The 27918-nt window shown below is 51.4% G+C and overlaps 1 protein-coding gene and 1 long non-coding RNA gene across 4 annotated transcripts; one reads left to right on the plus strand and one right to left on the minus strand.

Moving 5' to 3' along the window:
* The first annotated feature begins 240 nt into the window (after positions 1-240).
* On the plus strand, positions 241-5705 carry LOC116953580 (uncharacterized). Its single transcript, XR_004404606.2, has 2 exons — positions 241-424; positions 3415-5705. It is a non-coding gene; the product is annotated as an uncharacterized LOC116953580 (long non-coding RNA).
* Positions 4211-27893, minus strand: LOC142931311 (uncharacterized). Of its 3 annotated transcripts, XM_076075167.1 has the most exons (3): positions 24905-27893; positions 6705-6832; positions 4211-6244 (listed from the first exon to the last, which is right to left on the minus strand). In XM_076075167.1, the coding sequence occupies exon 1, from the start codon at positions 27788-27790 to the stop codon at positions 26267-26269; it is 1524 nt and encodes a 507-aa protein (XP_075931282.1). In that variant the 5' UTR covers positions 27791-27893; the 3' UTR covers positions 4211-6244; positions 6705-6832; positions 24905-26266. The 3 variants fall into 3 exon arrangements, 2 of the variants coding, with proteins under 2 accessions (XP_075931282.1, XP_075931283.1); XR_012947313.1 differs by lacking the exon at positions 24905-27893 and adding an exon at positions 8033-13350 and having other exon boundaries at positions 4211-6832; XM_076075168.1 differs by having other exon boundaries at positions 4211-6832; positions 24905-27869.
* Positions 27894-27918: the final 25 nt, after the last annotated feature.

Here is a 27918-nt window from a genome sequence, read left to right on the forward strand (position 1 = left end):
CGACACACACACCCCCATACGGGGACACACACACACACCCATACGGACACACACACACCCATACGGACACACACACCCGTACGGACACACACACACACCCATACGGACACACACACACCCATACGGACACACACACACCCATACGGACACACACACCCATACGGACACACACACACACCCATACGGACACACACACACACCCATACGGACACACACACACACCCATACGGACACACACACACACACACCCTCCATCCACACCACCAAGCCTCCCCACCTCCCTGCGCCTCGCAAGAGCGAGCTGCGGGGAGTTGGGGGGGGCGAGGCGAGGCGAGTCCTGGAGCGCGTCAAGGTTCAGTGACAACGGAACGAGATGAAGAGATCAGTGACGAGGAGGAGGAGTGAGGAGCAGGATGTGGAGGAGGTAGGAGCAGGAGGAGGTAGGAGCAGGATGAGGAGGTAGGAGGAGGAGGATGAGGTAGGAGGAGGAGGTAGGAGGAGGATGAGGAGGTAGGAGCAGGATGAGGAGGTAGGAGGAGGATGAGGAGGTAGGAACAGGAGGAGGACGACGAGAGGGGCGTCGAGGAGGAAAGGGAGGAGCGGGAGATGAGTCGTGCTTTAGGAAGAGACGCCACTCGCTTTGACAATTACTGAGCGTGAGAAGTTTGTCTCGAGACGCGAGGCCGTCAGCTCCACGGGATGGATGGTCACGACAGCGGGATTCATCTGCGGCTACCCGCGGGTTGCGTGCGCAAGTGTCCGTGTGTGCACGTGGTGTCCGTGTGTGCACGTGGTGTCCGTGTGTGCACGTGGTGTCCGTGTGTGCGCGTGGTGTCCGTGTGTGCGCGTGGTGTCCGTGTGTGCACGTGGTGTACGCGTTGCGCGTGTATCAGCCTCAAATGAGTACCTGGTGCGGTGTGTAAACATCGCCACTCGAGAGACAAAGGCGGCCGGGCGTGGTGTTGGCCACCGACCCCCTCGTGTACCGTGCCGACTTTCATAGGCGCTCGTCGCTAACAGCACTTGCCCCAGCAGTCCGTTAAGGCTATACGGGGGATCTTTGTCTTTGTGTTTTAATGTCTGTTTGTGTAAATATATATACACCATATTGTTTGTGTGTATATATACACTATATTGTTTGTGTGTGTATATATACACTATATTGTTTGTGTGTGTGCATATATACATGTTGTGCTGTGTGTGCTAATCTTTGTGTTTGTGCGCGCGTGTGTTTGCGTTTGGTTTGTATTCTCGAGTGTATTCGTGTATGCGTGTCCATATGTACGTGTATTTGTGTGGTGGTGTAGCGGTTAGCGCGCTGCGCTATGAACCCGGCGACACGGGTTCGATTCCCGCTCACGGCCAACACCAGTGACGATTATCTGAACCTGTCCCGGGCCTCCCCTAGGTCGACTCAGCCTCAAATGAGTACCTGGTGCGGTGTGTAAACATCGCTACTGGGGAGACAAAGGCGGTCGGGCGTGGTTGCTGGCCACCCACCCCCTCGTGTACCGTTCCGGCCTTCATAGGTGCTCGCTAACGGCACTTGCCCCTACAGTCTGTGAAGGCTATAAGGGGGAGCTTTGTATTTGTGTACGTGTGTGTCTTGTGTATATATGTGTGTGTGTATATTTGGGTCGAGGCGTGTAGTGTGTATACTGTATATCTATATTTGTCTACAGAGGTGTCTATATATGTGTGTTTGTCTTTTTTGTATGTGTGTATTTGTGTCTGTGTGTGTTTGTGTGTCTATACGTGTGTGTGTGTGTATATTTGTGTCTATGTCTGCGTGTGCGTGTCCCTCCTATTTATAAATGTGTATGTATATATGTGTGTGTGTATATATCTAAATTGGTTAGCATACTGCGCTCCGAGACGGAATTCTTTCAATTCGACTCCTTCACTGGTTCTGGGTTCCCCATCAACAAACCCCGCACTGACCAGCGTGGTGAAGTATGGTCAAATAAGCCCCGTGACCGACACGGTGTGGGTAGGTCTTCATCCAGCAGTGGAATGACACAGGGATGTGATAGATATATACTACACGCATGTGTGTGTGTGTGAGTGTTTGTGTCCGTATACGTGCCGTTAAAAAAGGGTCATTTCCCGAAACGTCGGAGATGATCTATCTTTCGTTTCTTTTAAAACAGTGTTGCTGGCGAGTGTTGTGAGATTTGTGTCGAGTGTGTGTTGATGTTATTCTGTGTGTGGGGGAGCGGTAGTGTAGCGGGTTAACGCGCTGCGTTACGAACCCGGCTACCCGAGTTCCATTCTCGCTCACGGCCAACATCAGCGGCTGTTATCTGAACCAGGTCCGGCGTCTCCTCTAGGTCTACTCAGCCCAAAATGAGTAGCTGGTACTACGAGGGAGACAAAGGCGGCCTGGTATGGTGTTGGCCACCCACACCAGCGTGTGCCGTTCCGGCCTTCATAGGTACTACTCGCTAACGGCACTTGCCCCAAAAGTCTGTTAAGGCTACACGGGGGATCTTTGTCTTTGTTTTGGTGTGTTTGCGCGCGTGTGTATATACGTGCACGTGCGTACTGTATGTGTGCGATCTCGCGAACAGCACTTGCCCCTTACAGTCTATGGGTCCACACGGGGAAGCTGTATCTTTGTGTATCTATGCATTGGTATAGCCAAATGGTAGTACTGTAGTAGTAATAATAATGTCTGTGTATCACTGTGTGTGCAAATTAAAGAGGAGCGGTGGCGCAGTGGTTAGCGCACCGCTTTAGGAACCCAGAGCTGAAATGAGTAAATGGTGTGTGTAGTGTGTGTAAGCAAGTATCAACACTGGGAAGACAAAGGCGGCCGGGCGTGGTTCTGGCTTCACCACCACCCTCGTGCTCGCTAACAGCACTTGCCCCGTCAGCCTGTGAAGTTTACACGGAGCACCTTTGTCTTTATTCTTACGACCAATAATCTACACAGCTAACAAGCGGAATTATGTTTTTAAAAGTTTTAAAACCAGCAAGAGTGTTTTGCATAAATATATTTAAAAATATTAGAAGTGTGTACAAAAGACAAATATATTCATATTTTCAATGTAAAGGTATTGAATTTCTGCCAGAGGAAGATGCCCCCTTCATATCATTATAAACGTACTCTTATTATATTGTTTTAAACTTTCACACAACAACAACAACCACCCCACTTTTTTCAAATTTTCTTGCTGTGGTTTTCACACCTGATGATGATTGCTTGTGTTGCGGTCGAAACGTCGTGAGAATGTTATTGTTTTAGATTTGTATTATTTTATTGTTTCCCTTCTATACGTGACTTTACCGAAAGAACCAAGAATATAACAAACCCGCAGTTTATTTTATAATCTGACTATTTAAACAATTTTAAATGGTCTCTAGAGCGCGTACTCTGCGTCGTACAAAGGAGGCGAATTACTCGGTCCGCAGGCGATGGCCGGTGGTGGATGGAGCCTCGGGGGGCGTCGTTGTACGCGAGGCTCCTGAGCAGCAGCAGCGGCATCAGCGAGGCTCCGGGCTGAGGCTGCCCGCTCCGTGACGCGCCCAGCCCCCCCACGTCGCTCCACGTCGCTCCACGCGCACGCACGGGGCTCGTGGTGGGGTGGTGGTGGTGGTGGGGGGCTCTCACCGCCACGTTCCACATCGGTGGAGACGTTTCCGACTTCCACTCGCGACGAACGTCGTCAACTCTCCACTCAAAACTTGTGGAGCGTCTCGCGAGAATCGACGTCGCTCGCGCGATCGCCGCCGTCTCCGCACGCGCGTGGCTTCGAGGTGTCCACGACCTTCTAGGACACCGTGAGAATTGCGTGCGTGTTGGACTTCTTTCGCACCGTACGTAGCCAGCCGTGCTAGTCGGAGGTGCGCGGGAAGGACATCAAACTGAAACACGACGAGCAGTTGTGTGAAGCAACGAGTTTTCAATCTAGATTTTAAAGTGTATTGCTCCTGTAGAATTGACGTCTCTGTCGTCTGTCTGTATGCATGAGAATCGGTTACGCCTCGCCCTTCTAGAACATCGTAAGAATTGACGTGGCTATCGTCTGTATGTGTGAGTTAGACGTGTCTAACTAACACCTTCTAGAATATACTACCAGAGTATGTTTTTTTGTTTGCATGTTCACCGCAAGTACTGTGTGTGGCTAATGCGGACTTCGTGATTCCTTGCAAAAGGTTTATGTTTGGTGTTTTAACATCTTAACACATCCTGTTTTATTGCCAGGAGGGGTATGAAACGTTTTATTATAACATCATGGTAATTCACATCAGTCACCCCCTCTCCATCGCACACATATACACACTGTATAAGTATATATTTGTAAACACAAATTAACGTCGCCTAAGTCATATATAATAACAATTCTCATAATCATCATCACACAGGTACAATCCACTGCTCTCTGAAGTGATGTAAATGTAAATAGGCCAGCATCTGCTCCGCGCACGAAAGTTCATCAACTCCGTCTCTCTCACGAGTTTTAATTTCTCATTAAAGGCCCACTCCGGATATTTTTTTTTTTCCCATATCGGCTTATCCAGTGCATAATATACTGCAATTAATTTCATAATTACTTACGGCTCATTGTACACAATGCTTATTATTACAATGCCGTATTGATGCACGTGCTTATGCTGCATATGAAACATTGCGTTCATGTGAACACGACAGTAGTTGTGATGTTACGTTTGAAATTGACATGCAAAGTATTACGCATATATATGTAGGGCCATACAACTGTTAACGTAATTTTACGTTACGCCTAGGTGCAGAATGATATGTAACTGTTCTACCAAGTCGCAGTATAATTGTGTTTAAATGTTCTGTAATAAACGAGTCTCGTGTTAAATAACTCAGTGACGTGGGGGGGGGGGGGGGGCGGGTTGCTGGTCGGCCTAAGCGCCACCAACCTCGCCTGTGTCTGAGTTCGAATTGCGGACCCAGGCTACCATCAGTGGCGAGTGATGTCTACACCAATTCCTGGGTTCACCAACCCGTGGTGCTGACCGTCGTGGTGAAGTATGGTCAAACACGCCTCGAACGCGTTCCATCCAGCAGTGGATTGACGAAGGGCTGTACACGATTGTGTGTTAACTCTACATGAACAGTGCAAATCTCCCTCGGCTAAAGCTCATAACGTGACAGGTCCGTGAATTTTATTATAGGTTACTGACACTAATTTGAGTGTATCCTATCTTAGTTGTTTACTTGTAGCGCGCCTTTGTTAATACCGTACAGAAATATATATGGGGTGGAGCGGTGGCGCAGTGGTTAGCGCACTGCGCTATGAACCCGGCGTCCTGAGTACATTTCCCGGCCACGACTCAAACCAGTGGCAACATTTAGAATATTTATTCATGCTGGAGAAATCCGATAAGCTATGAAGCTCTTTTTTAGTTTTTTTTGTTACAGATGTCCAGTGTCGAACGATATCTCGCTCTAAATTCTCCGCTCTAGGGTCTGGAGGTTCACAAGTTATCTAGAGGTTTGAGGTCACCAACCTCATAGCGCAATGCGCTAACCACTTCACCCACCGCTCCACTGCTATATGCTGTATCTGAGCGATACAATGGAAATGATTGAATAGTAGATATACGGCACGTGAGTTGCATTATTACACTCATGAGATTTATTTCCAGCGACGGGAACGAGTGATTCATATTACACAAATGAACATTGAACAAAATATATGCTACGTGCAATAAAGGACCATTGCCCGAAACGTCTATTATATATTTTGGTTACTTTTAAGGCCACACATTGTTATGGACGCATGCGTTAAATTGTTTCGTGAATTCACATTTCTATTGCATACTTGAATTAAGATCTGAAGCCAGATGGTGATGGTGGTGATAATGATGATAGAGGTGGTGGCGGATGTGAGTTTGGTGGTTGTGAGGTGGTGGTGAGTTGGTGGTGAGTTGGTGGTGAGTTGGTGGTGGTGAGGTGGTGGTGAGGTGGTGGTGAGTTGGTGGTGGTGAGGTGGTGGTGAGTTGGCGGTGGTGAGGTGGTGGTGAGGTGGTGGTGAGTTGGTGGTGGTGAGGTGGTGGTGAGTTGATAGTAGTGGTGAGTTGGTAGTAGTGGTGAGTTGGTGGTGGTGAGGTGGTGGTGAGTTGGTGGTGGTGGGACTACAAGAGAGGTTGTTGAAGTATGAGCGGCCTGTGCAAGAAAGGCTGAAGGCCGACATAGATCGTTCAGATCGTCGTGGTGATGCGTGAGACTGGATGTCACGGCGTCGATTGTGCAACGCAGCCGCGGAATCTGGCAGAAGGAAGGGAGAGACGGTCGATGTGTGATGACATCAACGACGTCGGCGGCTGTGAAGTGATCTCTTGACCTCTTGATCGGAAGAGTGGACTTTCGTCGGGTATACCAAAACGTAAATAAAGTGGAGTCATTCTGGTCCAAGCTTGGTCGTGGGAAGCAACATAGCTGTTATATCAATGCGTCCGAAGAGTAACGTTTTCAATCAGTGCGATTTTTTTTTTAAAGATCGAACAAAGGTTTTGAGAAGTTGGCAGTGAAGCATTTCGAGGTGCCCCGTTTGGAATTGCATCGAGAGAAACAGAGGAACGCTTGGAGGCAGATAGCAGACGACGACAACAACGACAACGGAGGTCATCGTCACATGGACTGCTGAGAAGAGGACAACGCGGCGCTCGACAGGACGAGGCTGGTGACAACCGAATGGGAGAAACATCAAACGGGGACGATAACTCACCTACAGCACCCGCACGCGCGATGATTTCATCCCAGTCTCGTTCACTCATAGCACCTGCACGGATTGGGGGGTGGGGAGGCCGGAGGTCCATCATCATCATCATCATCCAGCAGTGGATCGATCGTGGCCTGATGATGACAAAACAAAATAACGCGACTCTAACACATTTAGGCATAGTTTCAAAAAACGGCGCTCCCAACAGGAGCGCCGTGAGACTCGGACCATGCTCACGGGTTATAATAAATAAGTGAACACATTTGTGCGCGTGCTTTTTTTCTGTGTAGTCGCTGCCGTCTATGGATGTACCCACGTTGAACTTCTTCGGCACCGCACGTAGCCAGGTGCGAGGGAAGGAAAACGAACGAAAAATCACCGCGACGCTGGTTCCCCAGGTACGCCGACCGTATTTTGACGGGATTCTAAAGTAAGACGCACGCCAAAACTTTGTGCCCGGTGTCAACGACATCACACACGGCAGTGCCGGATTCTCCCAGTAGGGAAAGTAGCTGCACGTGCTACGGGCCCCGCACTTTCAAGGGCCCCGCGCTGGATGCTTTCAAGCTATCAATTCCGGTTCAGTGATTCTGCACTTGCTCTACTACTATAGTACTATACCGCCTTCAATTTTTACAAACGACTGAGAAATTTGAGGTTATCGATATGTCGTATTATCTGTCTGTATAGCAAATGAAAAATACAATAACTTTACTTTACAAGTTAAGAAAAAAAATGTTTAATGTGTTTTTCTTTTATTTAGGGCCCCTTTATAACATCATGCTACAGACCCCGCACTGAGCTTAATCCGGCGCTGTACACACGTACTGCACATACACAAATCGGATCATAAGAAGACGCGCACGCAGATTTTCTGTCCCAGGATACGGGGAGGGATGCGTGTTGTAATCGGGTGAAGACGGTAGCACCCACAAAGTGCCTTGAGACGTGTTGCGGGTTGGTGTTGAGCGTGGAGCAATATCTGCACAAAATGTTACCCCTCTAGTCCTTGTAGAACATCACTCGAATCTGCATGACTCAAGGCTGAGCCGACCTAGGGGAGGCTCGGGACCGGTTCAGATAATCGTCACCGGTGTTTGCCGTGAGCGGGAATCGAACCCGGGTCGCCAGGTTCGTAGCGCAGCGTGCTAACCGCTGCAGCACCACTCCTCCATACACATACACACAAACATGCACGTACAAAGACATACCGACAAACACGTACACACAGACACGAGGATCCCTCGTGTAGCCTTTAACGGACTATTGTGGGGTGACGTGACAGCAACCAGCCCCTCGCCGCCTTTGTCTCCCCAGTGCTGACGTTTACACACCGCACAGGGTGCTCATTTAAGGCCGAGCCGACCTAGGAGAGGCCCAGCAACGGTCCAAATATTCGCCACTGTTGTTGGTAGCGAGCCGGGTGGGGTGTTGAACTCGTGCGGCTGGGTTCGCAGTGCAGTGCGCTAACCACTGCGCCAACGCTCGCCACTACAAGCTCACAGACACACACACACAAGCGCACAAAGTCAGACACAAAACACTCGGCACATATAAATCAAGCTTGTGTTACCTCCTTACACACACACATTCATATCAATCACGTAACATTCATAATCATATTGCGCGTGCATTACACGCTTACAGCTCGGGACTCGCAGTAAATCCATCAACATCACGCTCGCATCAAACACACACACACGTGTGTACGTATTATACAAATTATACAAATACAACGACAAAGATCCCCCGTATAGCCTCAACAGACTTTTGGGGCAAGTGCTGTTAGCGAGCACCTAATGAAGGCCTGGCACGGCACACACGAGGGGGTGGGTGGCCAACACCACTCCCAGCCGCCTTTGTCTCCCCGGTGGCGATGTTTACACATCGCACCAGGTACTCATTTGAGACTGAGTCGACCTAGGGGAGGCCCAGGACCGGTTCAGATAATCGTCACCGGTGTTGGCCGTGAGCGGGGATCGAACTAGGCTCGCCTGGTTGGTCGCGCAGAGGTTCGGCACGGCTCACACATACATATATATACACTCACACACATATATATACACTCATACATACATGCAGGACGTACATCAAGCGGGAGCTGTCCGGTGCTGAGCTACGGAAAAAGAAAAAACATCCATGGAATGTTAATCTATATACACATACGTACATGCATGCAAACATACGAACAAAGCCCTTCAACAACAATGGCATACGTACTGTGTACATGTATGTGATGATGATGATATACAGTACATGCAGATAGGCATACATATGTGTGCATAGTTAAGCCAACGAATGGAGCAGGTGCAAGGAGGAGATGGAGTGCTGGAATAAGTTCGCGTGTAGCTGCTGGAGTGGATTATCATGGCAGTGAGTGATGGTGCAGCGGTTAGCACGCTGCACTACGAACCAGGCAACGCGAGTTCGATTCCGGCTCACGGCCAACACCAGTGACGATTATCTGAACCGGTGCTGGGCCTCCCCTAGGTCGACTCAGCATCAAATGAGTACCTTGTGTGTGTAAAAATGGGGGAGACAAAGGCGGTCGGGCGTGGTGCTGGCCACCCACCCCTCCTCGTGCATCGTGCCGGCCTTCATAGGTGCTCGCTAACAGCACTTGCCCCTACAGTGTGTCAAGGCGGCGAGCGGGAATCGAACTCGGGTCGCCGGTTCTTTGTTCTATGTGGACGGAGCAGTGGCGCAATGGTTAGCGGGTGATATCTAAGCCGTAGCGGGCTCCCTCCAACTTCACCAATCCGCACGGACCAGCGTGATGAATTATGATCAACGCGGCGTGAGCAGTCCTTCATCCAGCAGTGGATTGACAAAAGCCTGTACATTGTGCATTGTACACGAATGTACGCATGCAACCATCACATGCCTGTCACACATCAATCACTCGCATCATCTACGACCAAAACACAGATCCACCACCCATCATACAGACCCATCACCCATTAACACGATCCCATCACCCGCTCCGATCATCGCAACCATCACCCAGAGCCATCACCCACCCTCAACACTCCAATCACCCACTCCCATCGCAACCCATCACTTTCACTCTGCGTGCGGGCGGGCGGGAGTTTCTGTGGGAAGTTATTTGATGGCTCAGCAAGTACAAACAATGGAGGAATTTCAGCACAGGGAGTGTGTGTCTGTGCGTGTGTGTTTGTCTGTGTGTATTTGGCTGTGTGGCTGTGTTGTGCGTGTCTTTGTATCTGTGTGTATCCGTGTGTAAATGTGTCTGCGTGTCTGCGTGTCTGTGTGGAGCGGTGGTGCAACGGTGAGCGCGCCGCGCTACGAACCCGGCGACCCGAGTTCGATTCCCGCTCACGGTCAACACCGGTGACGATTATCTGAACCGGATCGTGGGCTTTCCCTAGGTCAACTCAACCTTAAATGAGTACCTTTTAAGGCTGGTACGACGTGTAAACGTCGCCACGAGGGAGCCAAAGGCGGCCGGGTGCTACTCGCTAACAGCACTTGCCCCAACAGTCTGTAAAGGCTACACGGGGGATCTTTGTTGTCTGTGTGTAGCGGCCTTAATCGGTACTCCGCTAACTGCACTTGCCTCATGCCAGAGTCTGTTAAATGCTATACGGGGTCTCTTTATCTTTGTCGTCTTTTGTTTTCAACGTCACCACAAATTTCATCAATACAGCATTGTCGCTGTTTAAACACTAGCACTATGGTGCATATCTGCATTGATACTTACGCAGTATATATTTATAAATGAACTGCCAATAACACGGTGCCCTTCAAAGGCAAAATATATAACAGGCGACGTTTTACGCAATAGCCCTTCTTCAGTTTTACGTGCTGTGATGAAGGACCACTACCTGAAACGTCGGCTATTATTGATGAATGTGTTGAATAGTTGTTATTGTTGCCGTTAATTGTGCAACAATGCCAACGCAGCAACAGCAGCGACGACGTCACTATTAATTATAATTTGCATTACGCAATCGCGTAAGATTGCAGTTTTACAAATAACGGAAGGCGACGCGGAGATGGAGCAATGAAATCAGCTGGTGGCGTGTCAAGCGAACGGGTGTTGGATGGACCGTTGCATCAAAGGATCGTGAGAGGTGGTGGCAGGCGGCTCGAGGAGGAATTCATCCAGCAGTGGACTCACCGTGGCTGATGATGATTATGATGTAGGCAAATTAGGGAGGCATTCGTCCAACAGTGGATTGGCCATGGCTGACGATTATGGAGCAGACCCATGGAAGAATTCCATCCCACGGTGGATTGAGCATGGCTGATGATGATGATAATGCTGATGGAAGAGACTTATGGAGGAATTCATCCAGCAGCGGATTGACCATGGCTGATGAGGATTGCAATTCAATAACAGTTTTTAAAAAGTCCTTCTACACAAAATTAAACGAGTATCTAAGGCCATGCCAAAACAAACATTAGCATTCATCATTCACCGGTCGTCATCCATCCACCGCTGGACGAAGGCCTCCCCAGTCCGTCGACATGCAACAGCGCATCTCGCTAACGCCGCATTCCCCGGATTATTCGAAGCTCCGGAAAGTAAGACGCACACCCCAACTTGTTTCCGGCCCCCAGGTGGCAATGAAGTCATACAGATCTGATCACACGCGCACAACTACCGGATTATAAGACGCACCACCAACTTTTCCCCCGCTTTAAATGCAGGGTAGGAAAGTGAGTCCGGTAATCCAGAGAATACGGTAATAACAATCATTGACTACCCTTAGTCCATCCACTGCTGGATGAAAGGTTTCACACGCCGTGTTGGTTTTATTATTTTATTTTACGATTATTCACCACGCTGGACAATGGGGGTTGATGATGAGGGAGGACCCGGGCCGTTTCAGATACCACTCGCTTCTTGATCAGAATATTGATATCTACTGGAGGAATCCGATGAGCTCTGAAGCTATTTTCACAGATGTCCAGTAGATATAAAGGACAACAGCGCAGCCCTGCAATTGCTTGCTTACACCACAGCCGATGGAAGAGTTTCCTGTATTGATATTTCGCAATAAAATTACATTTTGAAAGTTTAAGCCAGCTTAATGTGAACCTTAATGTTTCCGTTCATAGACGTTAGCGTGACTATAAAACAGATATTGGTCAAACATTGCAGCAGCTTCTTGAAACACAGTCTTGAGACTCGGGTGTGCCTTTCCCTGGGTAAATATAGCGTGGGGGGGGGGCACAGTAATAGCGGCGTAATTCGATACGTGACGAATTTTAATTAAAACACGAAAATTAGCTCGTTAAATTACGTCGCATACGGCACTGAGTCGAGCGATGTAAATCGTCAAACAAAAATACCGACGAGAATATCGCTGGCACGTTAAGTGGAATTAATATCGGACGTGGCTCCCGCGTTACTTGGCTCCCTGCATCGCAATCGCTTCACGGGAGCGTTGCGAGCAACAGGGAGGTGGGGAGCATCGTGCACGTGGCAGGCGAAGACACCAAACACCAAGTGGCGGTGATGTCACCACGACGCGCGTGCCAGGCTAGGTGCACCCTGAGGCCACGTGAAGCGTGATCACTGACTGGACAGACCCAGGTGCGCGTGGGTTGACCGACTGAGATGACTGGCAGATGCACCGCCTGCGTTGGGCCAAAGTGCAAAATCGACTGCGTGTTATCCGCCCGGCGCTCCGCTCGTTGTTGTGAGCGTCGCTCCTCCGCCCTCCGTAGTTGTTGGAGGGCGACTGCCTCCAACTGCCCAGTAGCAGCGTCCTTCACGAGCCTCCTCCACAGAGGCCGATCTTGACACCGCTGGCACCAGTCATCGGCAAATCCAATCAGCTCCACATCGTCCTGTATCACATCAGCCCCATCTCTTCTCTAGCCCGTGCCGGGCCCGTTTAGCCCCCTCTATCCGGCCAAACAGAACACACACACAGTGGCTCGTCACATACATCAGTGACAATCATCTATAAAGTCAAAGCTAAAGTGATTTCCTGCTCAAATGAGCCACGCTGAGGCATTGGTGTTCATCCCCTGCGTACCTGTGGTGGAAATTCCACATTCCCCATGACGGGCGCGTGTATATCCATAGCGCAATCACTTTTGTTGACAACCTGACAAAGTGATAGTCGCCTGAGTAATTTTATAGACTCCGAGGGGATGATGGGCTCGTACAAACACGCAACGAGGATTATTTTTATGATAATCGTCATTTCGATTGATGACCCGCCCCTACTGAGCATCGTGCTAAAGAGCTTCATAGCTCATCGGATTTCTCCAGTCTAAATACAGATTCCGATCCGATCTGGCCGCTGCCATCTCTCCGGTTGGAGGTGTTTCCCTGCTTTGCCTGCAGCTCCGTCACCAGTCTCGCCCTTCTCGCGACAGTCAATGCGACCTCTCTAACACGCGCGTGGTCTCTCTACATCCACGTGCTCCTTTTCCTCTCTCTCGGTTTCATTTCCTCGAGGTTCCACCGCGCTCCCTCTCTCCCTCCTCCCCCCCCTTCCCCTCTCTCTTTTTTACGATCAGAGGAAACACGAAGATGCTCGGTGTAGTCGGCACTTTGCTCCGTTCATCATTTCGTTTTTTTGTTTTTTATGCTTTGCTTTATGTAAAGCCCCCCCCCCCTCCTTTTAAATGAAAGACCCAACAAAATATTTTTTTTCTTTTTTTCTCTCTCCTTTCCCCTTCCCTCTCTCTCTACCCCCCTCTCTGCCCCCCCTCTCTCTGTACCCCCCTCTCTGCCTCTCCTGTCTCTCTACCCCCCTCTCCGCCCCCCTCTCTCTCTGCCCCCTCTCTTCCTACTCCATTTGGCTCTCTCTCGCTCTCTCTTTTGTCTTTATAACTACGACAAGTGCTGCACCTGCACGCAGCCCTTCCCACAGTCAAACGGCCTCCGACGGGTAGCTAAGATCTGCATGCAGAGCTCTCCGTCATCTGCCACCGAGCACACGGCCTCCTGTAGCGCCCACTGCTCCTTGAAGGCCGGCACGGCGTGGGTCAGCCGCGCGTGTCGGAACTCCGGCCCACACCCTGGCTCCGACCAGAGCGCGGAAGATGCCCAGGCTGCTGGCTGGCCCTCTCCCCTCACTCCCCCCTTCCCCTCTCTCTCCCTCTCCCCTCTCTCTCCCTCTCCCCTCACTCTCCCCTCCCCCTCTCTCTTTAACTACGACAAGTGATGCATCTGCACCCAGCCCTTCCCGCAGTCCTACGGCCTCCGACGGGTAGCTCACAATCTGCATGCAGAGCTTTCCGTCATCTGCCACCGAGCACACGGCCTCCTCCAGCGCCCACTGCTCCTTGAAAGCCGGCACGCTCTCCACCTCCCCTCTATCTCTCTCCACTCCCCTTCCCTCTCTCTCCCTCTCCCCTCCCCTCTCTCTCTCTCTCTCCCCACCCCTCTCTCTACCTCTCCCCACCCCTCTCCATCCCTCTCCCACCCCTCTCTCTCCCTCTCCCCACCCCTCTCTCTCCCTCTCCCCTCCCTCTCCCCACCCCTCTCTCTCCCTCTCCCCACCCCTCTCTCTCCCTCTCCCCACCGCTCTCTCTCCCTCTCCCACCCCTCTCTCCCTCTCCCCACCTCTCCCTCTCCCCTCCCCCCACCCCTCTCTCTCCCCACCTCTCCCCTCCCCCCACCCCTCTCTCTCCCTCTCCCCACCCCTCTCTCTCCCTCTCCCCTCTCTCTCCCTCTCCCCACCCCTCTCTCCCCTCTCCCCTCTCTCTCCCTCTCCCCACCCCTCTCCTCTCTCCCACCCCTCTCTCTCCCTCTCCCCACCCCTCTCTCTCCCTCTCTCCCTCTCCCCACCCCTCTCTCTCCCTCTCCCCACTATCTCTCTCCTTCTCCCCACCTCTCCCCACCCCTCTCTCTCCCTCTCCCCACCCCTCTCTCTCCCTCTCCCCACCCCTCTCTCTCCCTCTCCCCTCTCTCTCCCTCTCCCCACCCCTCTCTCTCCCTCTCCCCTCTCTCTCCCTCTCCCCACCCCTCTCTCTCCCTCTCCCCACCCCTCTCTCTCCCTCTCCCCACCCCTCTCTCTCCCTCTCTCCCTCTCCCCACCCCTCTCTCTCCCTCTCCCCACTATCTCTCTCCTTCTCCCCACCTCTCCCCACCCCTCTCTCTCCCTCTCCCCACCCCTCTCTCTCCCTCTCCCCACCCCTCTCTCTCCCTCTCCCCACCTCTCTCTCCCTCTCCCCACCCCTCTCTCTCCCTCTCCCCACCTCTCCCCACCCCTCTCCCTCTCCCCACCCCTCTCTCTCCCTCTCCCCACCCCTCTCTCTCCCTCTCCCCACCCCTCTCTCTCCCTCTCCCCACCCCTCTCTCTCCCTCTCCCCACCCCTCTCTCTCCCTCTCCCCACCCTCTCTCTCCCTCTCCCCACCCCTCTCTCCCTCTCCCCACCCCTCTCTCTCCCTCTCCCCACCCCTCTCTCTCCCTCTCCCCACCTCTCCCCACCCCTCTCTCTCCCTCTCCCCACCCGACTCTCTCCCTCTCCCCACCCCTCTCTCCCTCTCCCCACCCCTCTCTCTCCCTCTCCCCACCCCTCTCTCTCCCTCTCCCCACCTCTCCCCACCCCTCTCTCTCCCTCTCCCCACCCGACTCTCTCCCTCTCCCCACCCCTCTCTCCCTCTCCCCACCCCTCTCTCTCCCTCTCCCCACCCCTCTCTCTCCCTCTCCCCACCCCTCTCTCTCCCTCTCCCCACCCCTCTCTCTCCCTCTCCCCACCCAATGCTTCCGTGCGCACTTTTCATCACGAGGCTCGAGCGATCATTCATCGCTCCATCGTCCGCGGGTGGAGGAGGGTCGAGAGTGAGGACGGAGTCGCAGGCAAAGGAGGGAAAACGCTTCCTCCGGGTGTGCGCGTAATTTCGATTTGTATTCGTGACGAATTCTCGTGTTCGCCGCTTCACGGAGCGCGTGAATCGCAAATCGAATCACAGATTGAATCGCAGAGTGAATTACAGAGTGAATTACAGAGTGCATTACAGAGCGAATCACACAGTGAATCACACAGTGAATTACAGAGTGAATCACATAGTGAATCAGATAGTGAATCACGCAGTGAATTACAAGTGCTGTTAGCGAGCACCTATGATGGCCAACACCACGCCCGGCCGCCTTTGTCTCCTCAGTGGCGATGTTTACACACCGCACCAGCGACTCATTTGAGGCTGGGTCGACGTAGGAGAGGCCCAGGACAGGTTCAAATAATCGTCACTGATGGTGGCCGTGAGCGCTACACTACGGCTCCCCCCCACACACACACACACGTATGTCTACCCCGATTATAAGACGCACCTGCAAATGTTGCTTTCAACTACAGGGATGAAAGTTCCTCTTATAATCCAGAGAATGCGGGTAATGCGGTGGTGGTGGTTCGTCTGGAGTGGTGGACATTCCGCATTTCCTGCGGCAGGTGAATAGTCCATCCCTCTTTAAATGTTGACTCCCCACAAAATGGTACTCGCTTTATCGACCCAATAGAAATGATGGGCTGGATAGACGCCCGACCCTGCAAGATTCGGATTCGTTAGCTCGCGTCGGTAAATGTTCAAGATGTTCTAGAAGGGCGAGACGTAATCGAACTCATGCATACGGACAGACGACAGAGACGTCAATTCTACAGGAGCAATACACTTTAAAATCTAGATTGAAAACTCGTTGCTTCACACAACTGCTCGTCGTGTTTCAGTTTGATGTCCTTCCCGCGCACCTCCGACTAGCACGGCTGGCTACGTACGGTGCGAAAGAAGTCCAACACGCACGCAATTCTCACGGTGTCCTAGAAGGTCGTGGACACCTCGAAGCCACGCGCGTGCGGAGACGGCGGCGATCGCGCGAGCGACGTCGATTCTCGCGAGACGCTCCACAAGTTTTGAGTGGAGAGTTGACGACGTTCGTCGCGAGTGGAAGTCGGAAACGTCTCCACCGATGTGGAACGTGGCGCTGAGAGCCCCCCACCCACCACCACCACCACCACCACCACGAGCCCCGTGCGTGCGCGTGGAGCGACGTGGAGCGGCGTGGGGGGGGGGCTGGGCGCGTCACGGAGCGGGCAGCCTCAGCCCGGAGCCTCGCTGATGCCGCTGCTGCTGCTCAGGAGCCTCGCGTCGAACAACGCCCCCCGAGACTGCCCCCCCCCACCACCGACCGAGTAATTCGCCTCCCGTGCGGAGTGTGACGCTGACGCCGAAAGCAAGCGGGCAGAGTCGGCGGCTGCCCATGAATAGTTAAAACGTTCAGTGAGCTACACGAAACGTGAATCGTACACACAGTTGCAAAGGCAAAGTCTTTAACAGACTGTTTGGGCCAAGTGCTGTTAGCGAGCAGCACCTATGAAGGCCGGAACGGCTCACGGGGGGGGTGGGTGACCAGCACCACGCCCGGGCCGCCTTTGTCTCCCCAATGACGATGTTTATACATCATCGCACCAGGTACTACTTTTGAGGCTGAGTCGACCTAGGGGAGGCCCAGGACCGGTTCAGATAATCGCCACCGGTGGTGTTGGCCGTGAACGATTTTTACTTTTTTGGTAGCACGGTGCGATATCAATATACAATGACAAAGGGAAATAACCCCCCCGTATAGCCTTTAACGGACTGTTTGGGTAAGGGTTGTTAGCGAGCACCTATAAAGGCTGGCACGGTGCACGAAGGAATAGGTGGGCAAAACCACGCCCGGCCGCCTTTTTCTCTCCAGTGCCGATGTTTACCCACCGCTACAAGTATTAATTTAAGGCTGAGTCGACGTAGGGGAGGCCCAGGGCCGGTTGAAATATTCACCACTGTTATCGGTCGTGAACGGGATTTGGATCCGATCCGCTGGTCTGGTAGTGCAGTGAGCTAACCGCTCCGCCACCATTCCTCACTATATTGGTATAGAGTATACATTCCTACCCATACACAAACACACCGTCTACAGTATAGGCCTTGATAGGCTGTTGGGGCAAGTGCTGTTAGCGAGCGCATGTCAATTCTGGGTACGTGCGCATATACGCAGTAAATTATAAACGTACTTACATTAAAGGTTTTGCATTACGCATGTTTATGAATTCGTAAAGACGTACAAATATGCTTATCCATGCAATTAGCGTATTGGACGGATAAAAAAATGACGCACGTTTTTACCGCTGTACAGAATTTTACAGCAAAATGTTGGGTGGAAGGGCGCGTCTTATAATCCGGTAGTTGCGTGTGTGTGAGCGAGAGAGTGATCGAGAAAAAGTGTGCATCGTCTCTTTATTGACACCGGGCACACGTTTGGGGTCCGTGCTACTTTCCGGAGCGTCTAATAATCCGGACAATACGATAGTCGCATTGTAATAATGATGATGATGACGACAACAACACAACATAGATTTCCACTACACGTTAGACTACATTCACAATTTCCACGCAATTTTATAAATCGTTATTGAACAAACACGCGAGGCAATGTATTGATAAAGTTTCCTCCCGCGTCAGTCGTATCGTAGCACAATGGGGCAAGTGCTGTTTACGAGCACCTATTAAAGCCCGCGGCATGCCAACACATGCACCACAATGCTCTTACGTGATATTCACGTTTTTTGTTCACGTAGCTGATGTATTACTTACATACATCGTAAACAGTAGCATATATGAGTGTGTATATAGAGAGGGAATATAGAACGGTCTTGGCATGCAGTCGTCCATGCCAAATAGCTGCTTAGCTCAATTTCGAGTCTATGATGCGTACTCTCAAACATAAATAAATATAGTTTATAATACGAGACAATTAATAGGTAAATAATATATGAGCAGAACTCAATTCTCTATTCACATGCAAATAACATATATATGATATTAATACATCGGCCTACGTGGCTTTAAAGAATCAAGAGTGATTCAGCAGCATTTGATGAAGCGAGCACACTCTGGACTCGTTTCGACCTTCTGGGTCTCATCAGCAGCGGGGTCGCGCTTTGATGAACAAAAAATGCGGCTTGATCACCAGGATATATGTTATTGGTGAGAGGACTCCCATCAAAAAACTGTCGGGGTCTGGTTTCAAACTAAAACAAACTAGAGCAAAAAAAAGGAAATACGGCATCGAATGCGTATAGTCTCCGATGCGCTGCCGTTATGGTACACGATTCATACACGATTCACAGACGTGCACACACGCACACATACACGACGCTTTACATGGAGACACAAATGTTGGAAGGTGGTAAAATTGTCCGCTGATTTATTTTGCTATTTATATTTGCCACGACGGGGCTAATGATTAAAGTGCGTGGTTGTCGTTTGTACTAAATAAATTTTCGTCGAAATCCGACCCATATCAAAGAGAGAGATTTCCTTGCCTACAATCATCTGGGCGGTTCACCAGAAAAAATTTTCAAGCAAAGCCTGACTCTGCTACTCGATGAGATACCGATTGTCAAAAACCTGTCCAGGATTCTTCCTTTGCAGTGTTGAACCAACAATGCTGCCGAAACGATACACGCTGATGGTCGCGTGACTGATGTGTGGTGTCATATTTTTTGCAAAAGTTATTCCAAGGAGGCATATTGTCTGCTTATTTATATGATTATTATTGTTGTTGTTGTTACGAGTAGACTGGCCCTTTGTTGCTCTGCAACGGAAACTGAGAGACATCTGTCATTTCACAATCCTGCTTGTACTTGGAGCACTGAATTAATCCGCTTTTTAAATGTTTTTTTTATATATATTCCCAAGGATTTAAATAATATTCTGGCGGAAGAATCGCATTAATAGGAGCACGGATTGAAAAGTTGGAGCGATTTTAAATGAACCGTGTGGTCTGTCTTCTGTATTCATTACTCCCACCTCTTCAGTGTAGCAATCTATTAAATGTATATCTATTACTTATATCTATCATAATAATAATATATTATACGTCTCCCGAACTTCTTCTGCCCATTCAATTAATCCCAATGTCTATTTGTTACGCGGAAAAATCCCGTGTAGCCAGTTACCCAGCTAGCTTCGGTGGCAACCGCCCGCACCGGCCTCTAACAAAAGAGTTTGGGTGGAGAGTAGCCCAGCCAGCAGCCAGCCAGGAAACTCGAGGCATGGATTATGTTTAATAGTCGTACTGCACTGCATAAAGCGGGTCGATCCTGTGCTGTGTAAACATACATACACATGTATACATGACATTCTGTTGATGATGGTGATGATGATGATGCTGCTACGTCGTACAGTGGTGAACAAGTAGAATGAACAAATAGGTCAACACACTCGTCAAAAACACGAGTGTGTTGGCCTTAAAATAAAAAAATAAAACATAACAATCGACGGTTCGGGCAATGACCCGTCTTGGTTTATGTGCTATGAAGAAGGCCCCCATTACGCACGCGAAATCCATATACTGTACTCGACGTAGATGTGCTGCTATACATGGGAGCGGTGGCGCGGTGGTTAGCACACAGCGTTGTGAACGCAGGCACCTGAGTTCTATTATCGGCAACGGCTAATATCAGTGGCGAGTGATGTCTGCACCGGTCTCTGGCTTCTCACCTTTTTGACCAACCCGCACCGTAACCAGCGCGGTGAAGTATGGTCAAACATCGCCCATGAGCCACGGAGCGTTGGGGTGCCTTCATCCAGCAGTGGATTGACACAGGCATGTACGATATAATTATTTGTAAGTATATATTCGAGTAATTAGAGCCATACTTACACAAATAAGTGTACATTTTCATAGTTCGTATATAGTACACGCACACAAACAAGGCATGATACATATACAGAAACATAAAGAAAGATACCCAGTCAAACAATGGGTGTCTCTAATGTGCTCATTGCAATTTAGATGCAACGAGAATTGTTCTTCGGTCTTAATTAATTTGCTTGGCCGTGTCGGGTGGTGGAGGGTAACACGCCAAAAACAAATTGCACCAGATAATGGTGTGGCCAAACAAAACGAAACATTTCGTATAATTACGATTAATTCATGAAGTTATGTAAGTTCCAGCCATTTGGGCCATCCACCACAGGGTGTTTGTCAGAGTGGATGGCGGTGGTTTGACCATACTTCACCACGCTGGTCAGTGCGGGTTGGTGAAGAGGTGCGGGTGGGGTGGGGTAACCAAGACCGGCTCAGGTATCACTCGCCACTGATGTTAGCCGGGCATCCGGGTTCGTAGCAGAATGCACGTGGCAAGTGCACACAACAAAGACCCCTCCCGTGTAGCCTGTGACAGACTGTAGGGGCAAGTGCTGTTAGCGAGCACCTATGAAGGCCGGCACAGCACACAAGGGGGTGGGTGGCCAACACCACGCCCGGCCGCCTTTGTCTCCCCAGTGGCGATGTTTACTACACACCCCACCAGGTACTCATTTGAGGCTGAGTCGACCTAGGGGAGGCCTAGGGCCGGTTCAGATAATCGTCACCGGTGTTTTGGCCGTGAGCGGGAATCGAACCCGGGTACCCAGGTTCGTAGCGCAGCGCGCTAACCGCTACACTACCGCTCCCCCCAGACACAAACACACCTACACACGTACACACACACGTATACACACATATGTACACACAGACTAACACACACACGTACACACACATACACACACGTATACACACACATATACACACACACGTACACACGGACATACACACATACGTACACATACATGTACACACGCATGTACGCACACACGTACACACACACACGTACACACACATACACACACGTACACACACATACACACACGTACACACACACACACATGTACGTACACACGTACACACACACGTACACACAGACATACACACAAAAATACACACACGTACATACACACACACATACATGTACACACACACATATACGCACACATGTACACACACACACACGTACGCACACACGTACACACACGTACACACACATGTACGTACACACATACACACACGTACATACACACATACACACACGTACACATACATACACACACGTACACACACATACACGTACATACACACACATACACACACGCGCGCTCATCAGCCCTCGTCGACGCTTCGCGCTCTGATCCCACGCGCGACGGCCCCCGTCTCGCCACCGCGGAGTGATATTCATTCAGCCGCTCCGTGACGCGGCTCCCGCACGCGCAGAGAGCCTCGCCGCGCGGGCCAATGGGACACGCGGAGGCGTCGATGGGTTAGGGGTGAGAGGGTGCGGTGAGGTGGGTGAGGGAGGGTGAGGATTGGGGGGCAGCTGAGGTATGATTCTCGCTACAAGTAACGTCAACAAATCCGGCGGTGGAAATACCACGTTCCCATGACGGGAGCGAATGTGCGCCCTGACGGGATGGGAAATGATGATGATGATGGGCTGAATCGGCAAGCAATCAGGGGAGTGGTGGCGCAGCGGTTAGCCCACCGCACTGTGAGAACGGCCACTTAAATTCGATTCCCGGCCACGGCTAACATCAGTGGCCAGTGGTGATGTCTGAACGGGCCCCGGTCAAATACAATCCGGCATTGACCAGCGTGGTGAAGTATGGTCAAACAACGTGCCGGACCGACGCGTCGCAGGGAAAGCCTTCATCCAGCAGTGGATTGAGGAGTTACTGTACATTGACGACTGCAATACACAAATCAACAATTGGTGCCACGTGGCAATACTAGGCCCCGTCATGCTAATGCAAAATTCCCACATCTGACTCAGGAGATGGGCATGGTTTGAACCGTGTGAGTTCGTTAGTAATGGCGATGACAGTTAAAAGTTTCGGGACTTTTAATCCTATTTTTTAAATAGATTGTTTTTCCCCCCCAAAATGTTCCCTGACTGGGCCATCCGGCGACCCCTTCGTGTGTGTGGGAACGAGCCCGCGGAAGCGTGCATCACAGAGCTACCGCTGAGATCCCTCCTGCCCCTTCTGACCTCTGGTTCCACACAGTGGCAAACTTTCCCACCCGCCTTGCCACTTAAGAGCGGCGTTCGTCACGCAACAGCAAAACCGATAGAGCTGGAATTTAGCCCAAGTCCAAGTTCAGAAGCCAAATGTAATTGAGGGTTTTTTTATATTTTATTGTTGTTGTTGTTGTGTGTGTGCAGTCATTGGCGGATGAGCGGTGGATTCGAACCGAGCTGCTCCAGCGTTGTCGGCTCTGCGTTCTGACGCTTGAGCCCCCCTCTCCACCCGCGAGAGAGGAGGGCGGGTAGAGCGATTCACTGATTAATCGATCGGTATCGGTTCTGAAGCTTAACTTAAGCGCATTTCATCGCGCGCGTCATAACGATCTCCTGTGGAGTTGCCACTGTGTGTGCGCGTGTGTACATCATTTGCTTTGTGTGTCAAAGTCCGTGCGTGACAGCGTGCATCCAATACCGGTGGCGATTATCTGAACCGGCCCTGGGTCACCCCTAGGTTGACTCCGCCTCAAATGAGCACCTGGTGCGGTGTGTAAACATCGCCACGAGTGAGCCAAAGGCGGCCGGGCGTGGTGCTGGCCACCCACCCCCTCGTGTGCCGTGCCGGCCTTCATAGGTGCTCGCTAACGCCACTTGCCCCTACAGTCTGTCAAGGAAACACGGGGGATCGTTGTTACTGTTGTTGTTAGTGTGTGTGCGCTACAAACCCGGCGACCCGAGTTTGATTTCCACTCACGACCACCAACACCAGTGACGATTATCTGAACCGTTCCTGTGTCTCGCCTAGGGCGACTCAGCCTCAAATGAGTTGCCTGGTGCGGATATGTAAAAAAAATCGCCACTCGGGATACAAAGGCGGCCGGGCGTGGTGCTGGCCACCCACCCCCTCGTGTACCGTGTTGGCCTTCATAGGTTGCTACTCGCTTTGTCTTTGTCCTGTTTGTCAGTGTGTGCGTGGTGCACGTGGTGTGCGTGGTGCACGTGGTGTGCGTGGTGCACGTGGTGTGCGTGGTGCGCGTGGTGCACGTGGTGTGCGTGGTGCACGTGGTGTGCGTCAGTGCTTCTGAGAACCCATAGACTCGTTAAGACACAGAGACACGGGGGGGAGAGAGAGAGAGGCGTGAATAGAGAATAGAGAAGGGGCTGGGTGGAGGGGTGAACAAAGCGGAGACGATGGCACCCAAAACAGGGGATGAGAGGGGACATGAAAGCGAGATGGAGATTAGAAGACAAATGGCCAGAGAGAGGGACTATTTTTTTGTCATGTATTATAAAAACTCTTTAAGACCTCGTTTACAAATAGTGAAAAATAATCCACTGGTCCGCGAAGGCCTTCCCCGTGCCATGTCGCTCGTGTGGGGAGAGCGGTCGTTTGACCATACTTCACCACGCTGGTCGTGCTGGATGAATAGAACTCAGATAGCCGGGTTCAGAACGCAGCGCGCTAACCACAGCGCCACCGCTCCACGCGCTGCTACCAACACCACCATCAATACTACAACCATCACCATCATCATTACTATCACTGACATTTTTAGCTTCACCAATTATCGTGACTACGATGACCATCATCATCAACACCATCGTCACCATCACCATCATAATCACCATCATCATCACCACCATCATTACTATCACTACCATTTTAAGCTTCGCTCAATATCGTGACTACGATGATCATCACCATCGCCACCACCCTCATCATCATCCTCTTTTCTCGAGGGTTAACAACCCGAGTAAGCGACCTTGCAGGAAGCCAGCAATGTAACGCGTTACACAATCTACAAGTCCCCGTTATTAGAATACATCCACAGCCCTTATTCGAGAAAGAGACGCGATTCTACTGGGCCAAGAAAGGCGAGGAGCGGTGGCGCAGCGGTGAGCGCACTGTTCTCAACCCCGGCCGGCCTGAGTTCGTTTCCCGGCCACGGCTAACATCAGTGGCGAGTTCACAAATCTTGATCCTATCGTGGGTTCCTCCAACTTAAGTGTGGTCAAACAGCACGGCACGGGAAGGCATCCGTCCAGCAGTGGATTGACAATGGCCTGTAACAGTGAAAACGCAATTTAAATGTTCATATCACACAAAATATCGGCAAAAAAACTGAGGAATATATAGAGAGAGAGCGAGTGTGTGTGTGAGAGCGAGATACGTTCAAGTTGATTCTTTTTAACGTGGTAAGAACTCAAGATGTCACGGTGAGTTTCATCTGAAGACCGACCTGGGGCATTAGTCTGCCAGTCGATTATCCCAATTGAGTGATAGCAGATACAGATTTACGTCTCCCCCCCCCCCCCCCTCTTACGTCGTTTCGCAAACACGTCGCCACTTTTATTAACACCGCGACCTGATTTAACGTGGACTCAAGCCCCACACTTACGTCGCTGACAGCATGGTCCGTTCCTCTCTCGTTATCCGTCGCCTCTCAGCCTTCGCCTCCACCACCACCACCACCACCAACCACCACCACCTACTACTGCTACCCTGTACATCGCTTCGATGTTTAACGTCGTTTCGGTATTCGCCGTCGCACCTTCCAGGAACGCATCCTCGACGTAGACCGGGGCATTGGTGGGAACGACGAAGGCGCAGGAAAAGGGAAAGAAAAACGCGCAGAGCAGCAAAGCGAGAGACGGAAAAGACAGCGGAGAAAACAATGCGAGCAAGACGAACAAAACGACCGAATAGCAAGCGTCCAACGTGCATTTAGACGTGATAAAATACAAACGACACCACTGAAGTACACAGAGAGAAAGAGAGACAAAGACGGAGAGAGAGAGAGCGACAGATACACAGAGCCGAGAAACAGAGACACGAAGACGCAACTTAGAAAAGCGACACACAATAGACAAAGATCCCCAGGATAGCCTTACCAGACTGTTGGGGCAAGTGCTGTTACCGAGCACCGACGAAGCAATACACACAGATAGACACACAAATATAGACACACACAGATAGACACACACAAATATAGACACACACAGATAGACACACAAATATAAAGATCCTCAGTATAACCCTTACCAGACTGTTGGGGCAAGTGCTGTGACCAAGCACCTATGAAGGCCGACACAGCACACGAGGGGGTGGGTGGCCAACACCACGCCCGACCGTCTTTGTCTCCCCAGTGGCGATGATTCTACACACCGCACCAGGTTCTCATTTGAGGCTGAGTCGACCTAGGGGATGCCCAGGACCGGTTCAGATAATCGTCACTGGGTGTTGGCCGTGATCGGGAATCGAACTCGGTTTGCCGGGTTCGTGGCGCAGCGCGCTGACCGCTACACCACCGCTCCCCACACACACAGAAAGACACACACACAGAAAGACACACACACACACATAGACATCTGAGCAAGAGATGGAGAGAGAGACACACACACACGAAGACACGTGAAGACAACGCTGTTGTAGTATGGGCACGGTAGACACAGAGACGCGCAAACACACTTGTCCCGTGCCCTTTAAGAAGAAAATAGTCCCTAAACCACGCAAACCTCCTCCGCACAACCTATACCTCTTGTGTTGTCAAAGACCCGCGTGCGTGTGTGTACATGTATGTGCGCGTGTGTGTATATATGTGTAAACATAACCACTGGGGAGACAAAGGCGGCTGGGCGAAATCCTAGCCACGCCACATCCTCGTGCGCAGTTGCGGCCTTAATATGTGCTCGCTAACATCACTTGCCCCAGCAGTTTAGGTAGGCTACACGGTAGATCTTTACATTTACATATTTGCGTGTTAGTCTACGTGTGTGTGTGCCCTAGCCATCGATGTGTGTGTGAGAGTGGGGTGGGAGGAGGGATGGTGGTGATGGTGGTGGCGAGATAAAAGGAGCGATGGTGGAGGAGACGCGATGGTGGATGAGAGGTGATGGTGATGGAGGAGAGGTGATGATGGTGGTGGATGAGAGGTGATGGTGATGGTGGATGAGAGGTGATGGTGGTGGTGGATGAGAGGTGATGGTGGTTGTAGATGAGAGGTGATGGTGGATGAGAGGTGATGATGGTGGTAGATGAGAGGTGATGGTGGTAGTAGATGAGAGGCGATGGTGGTGGTGGATGAGAGGTGATGGTGGTGGTGGATGAGAGGTGATGGTGGATGAGAGGTAATGGTGGTGGTGGAGGAGAGGCGATGGTGGTTGAGAGGTGATGGTGGATGAGAGGTGATGATGGTGGTGGATGAGAGGTGATGGTGGTGGTGGATGAGAGGTGATGGTGGTGGTGGATGAGAGGTGATGGTGGTGGTGGATGAGAGGTGATGGTGGTGGAGGAGAGGCGATGGTGATGGTGGATGAGAGGTGATGGTGGTGGTGGTAGATGAGAGGTGATGGTGGATGAGAGGTGATGGTGGTGGAGGATGAGAAGTGATGGTGGTGGTGGATGAGAGGTGATGGTGGTGGTGGATGAGAGGCGATGGTGGTGGTGGATGAGAGGTGATGGTGGTGGTGGATGAGAGGTGATGGTGGATGAGAGGTGATGGTGGTGGTGGATGAGAGGCGATGGTGGTGGTGGATGAGAGGTGATGGTGGTGGTGGATGAGAGGTGATGGTGGTGGTGGATGAGAGGCGATGGTGGTGGAGGATGAGAGGTGATGGTGGTGGTGGATGAGAGGTGATGGTGGTGGAGGATGAGAGGCGATGGTGGTGGATGAGAGGTGATGGTGGTGGTGGATGAGAGGTGATGGTGGTGGTGGATGAGAAGTGATGGTGGTGGTGGATGAGAGGCGATGGTGGTGGTGGATGAGAGGTGATGGTGGAGGAGAGGCGATGGTGATGGTGAATGAGAGGTGATGGTGGATGAGAGGTGATGGTGGATGAGAGGTGATAGTGGTGGTGGATGAGAGGCGATGGTGGTGGTGGATGAGAGGTGATGGTGGTGGTGGATGAGAGGTGATGGTGGTGGTGGATGAGAGGTGCTGGTGGTGGTGGATGAGAGGCGATGGTGGTGGTGGATGAGAGGTGATGGTGGTGGTGGATGAGAGGTGATGGTGGTGGTGGATGAGAGGTGATGGTGGTGGTGGATGAGAGGTGCTGGTGGTGGTGGATGAGAGGCGATGGTGGTGGTGGATGAGAGGTGATGGTGGTGGTGGATGAGAGGTGATGGTGGTGGTGGTGGTGGATAAGAGGCGATGGTGGTGGAGGAGAGAGGTGATGGTGGTAGTGTGTGCAAGAGAGAGGTGGAAAGCATGGCTGGTGATGATGATGGAGAGATAGAGAGTGAAGAGGCGATGGTGGTGGAAGAGAGGTGATGGTGGTGTGTGCATGAGAGAGGCGGGAGGTATGGGTGATGATGATGGTTGTGGTGGAGGAGGAGAGAACAGAGTGATGGGGGTGGTGGTGGTTGCTGCGTGATGCGTCCGTGCGTGTGTGCGGTGGGGGGGGGGTCGTTTTT

This window comes from Petromyzon marinus, chromosome 52 (genome assembly GCF_048934315.1).
Source record: "Petromyzon marinus isolate PM22_M1 ecotype Great Lakes invasive population chromosome 52, UKy_Petmar_22M1.pri1.0, whole genome shotgun sequence".
NCBI lineage: Eukaryota > Metazoa > Chordata > Hyperoartia > Petromyzontiformes > Petromyzontidae > Petromyzon > Petromyzon marinus.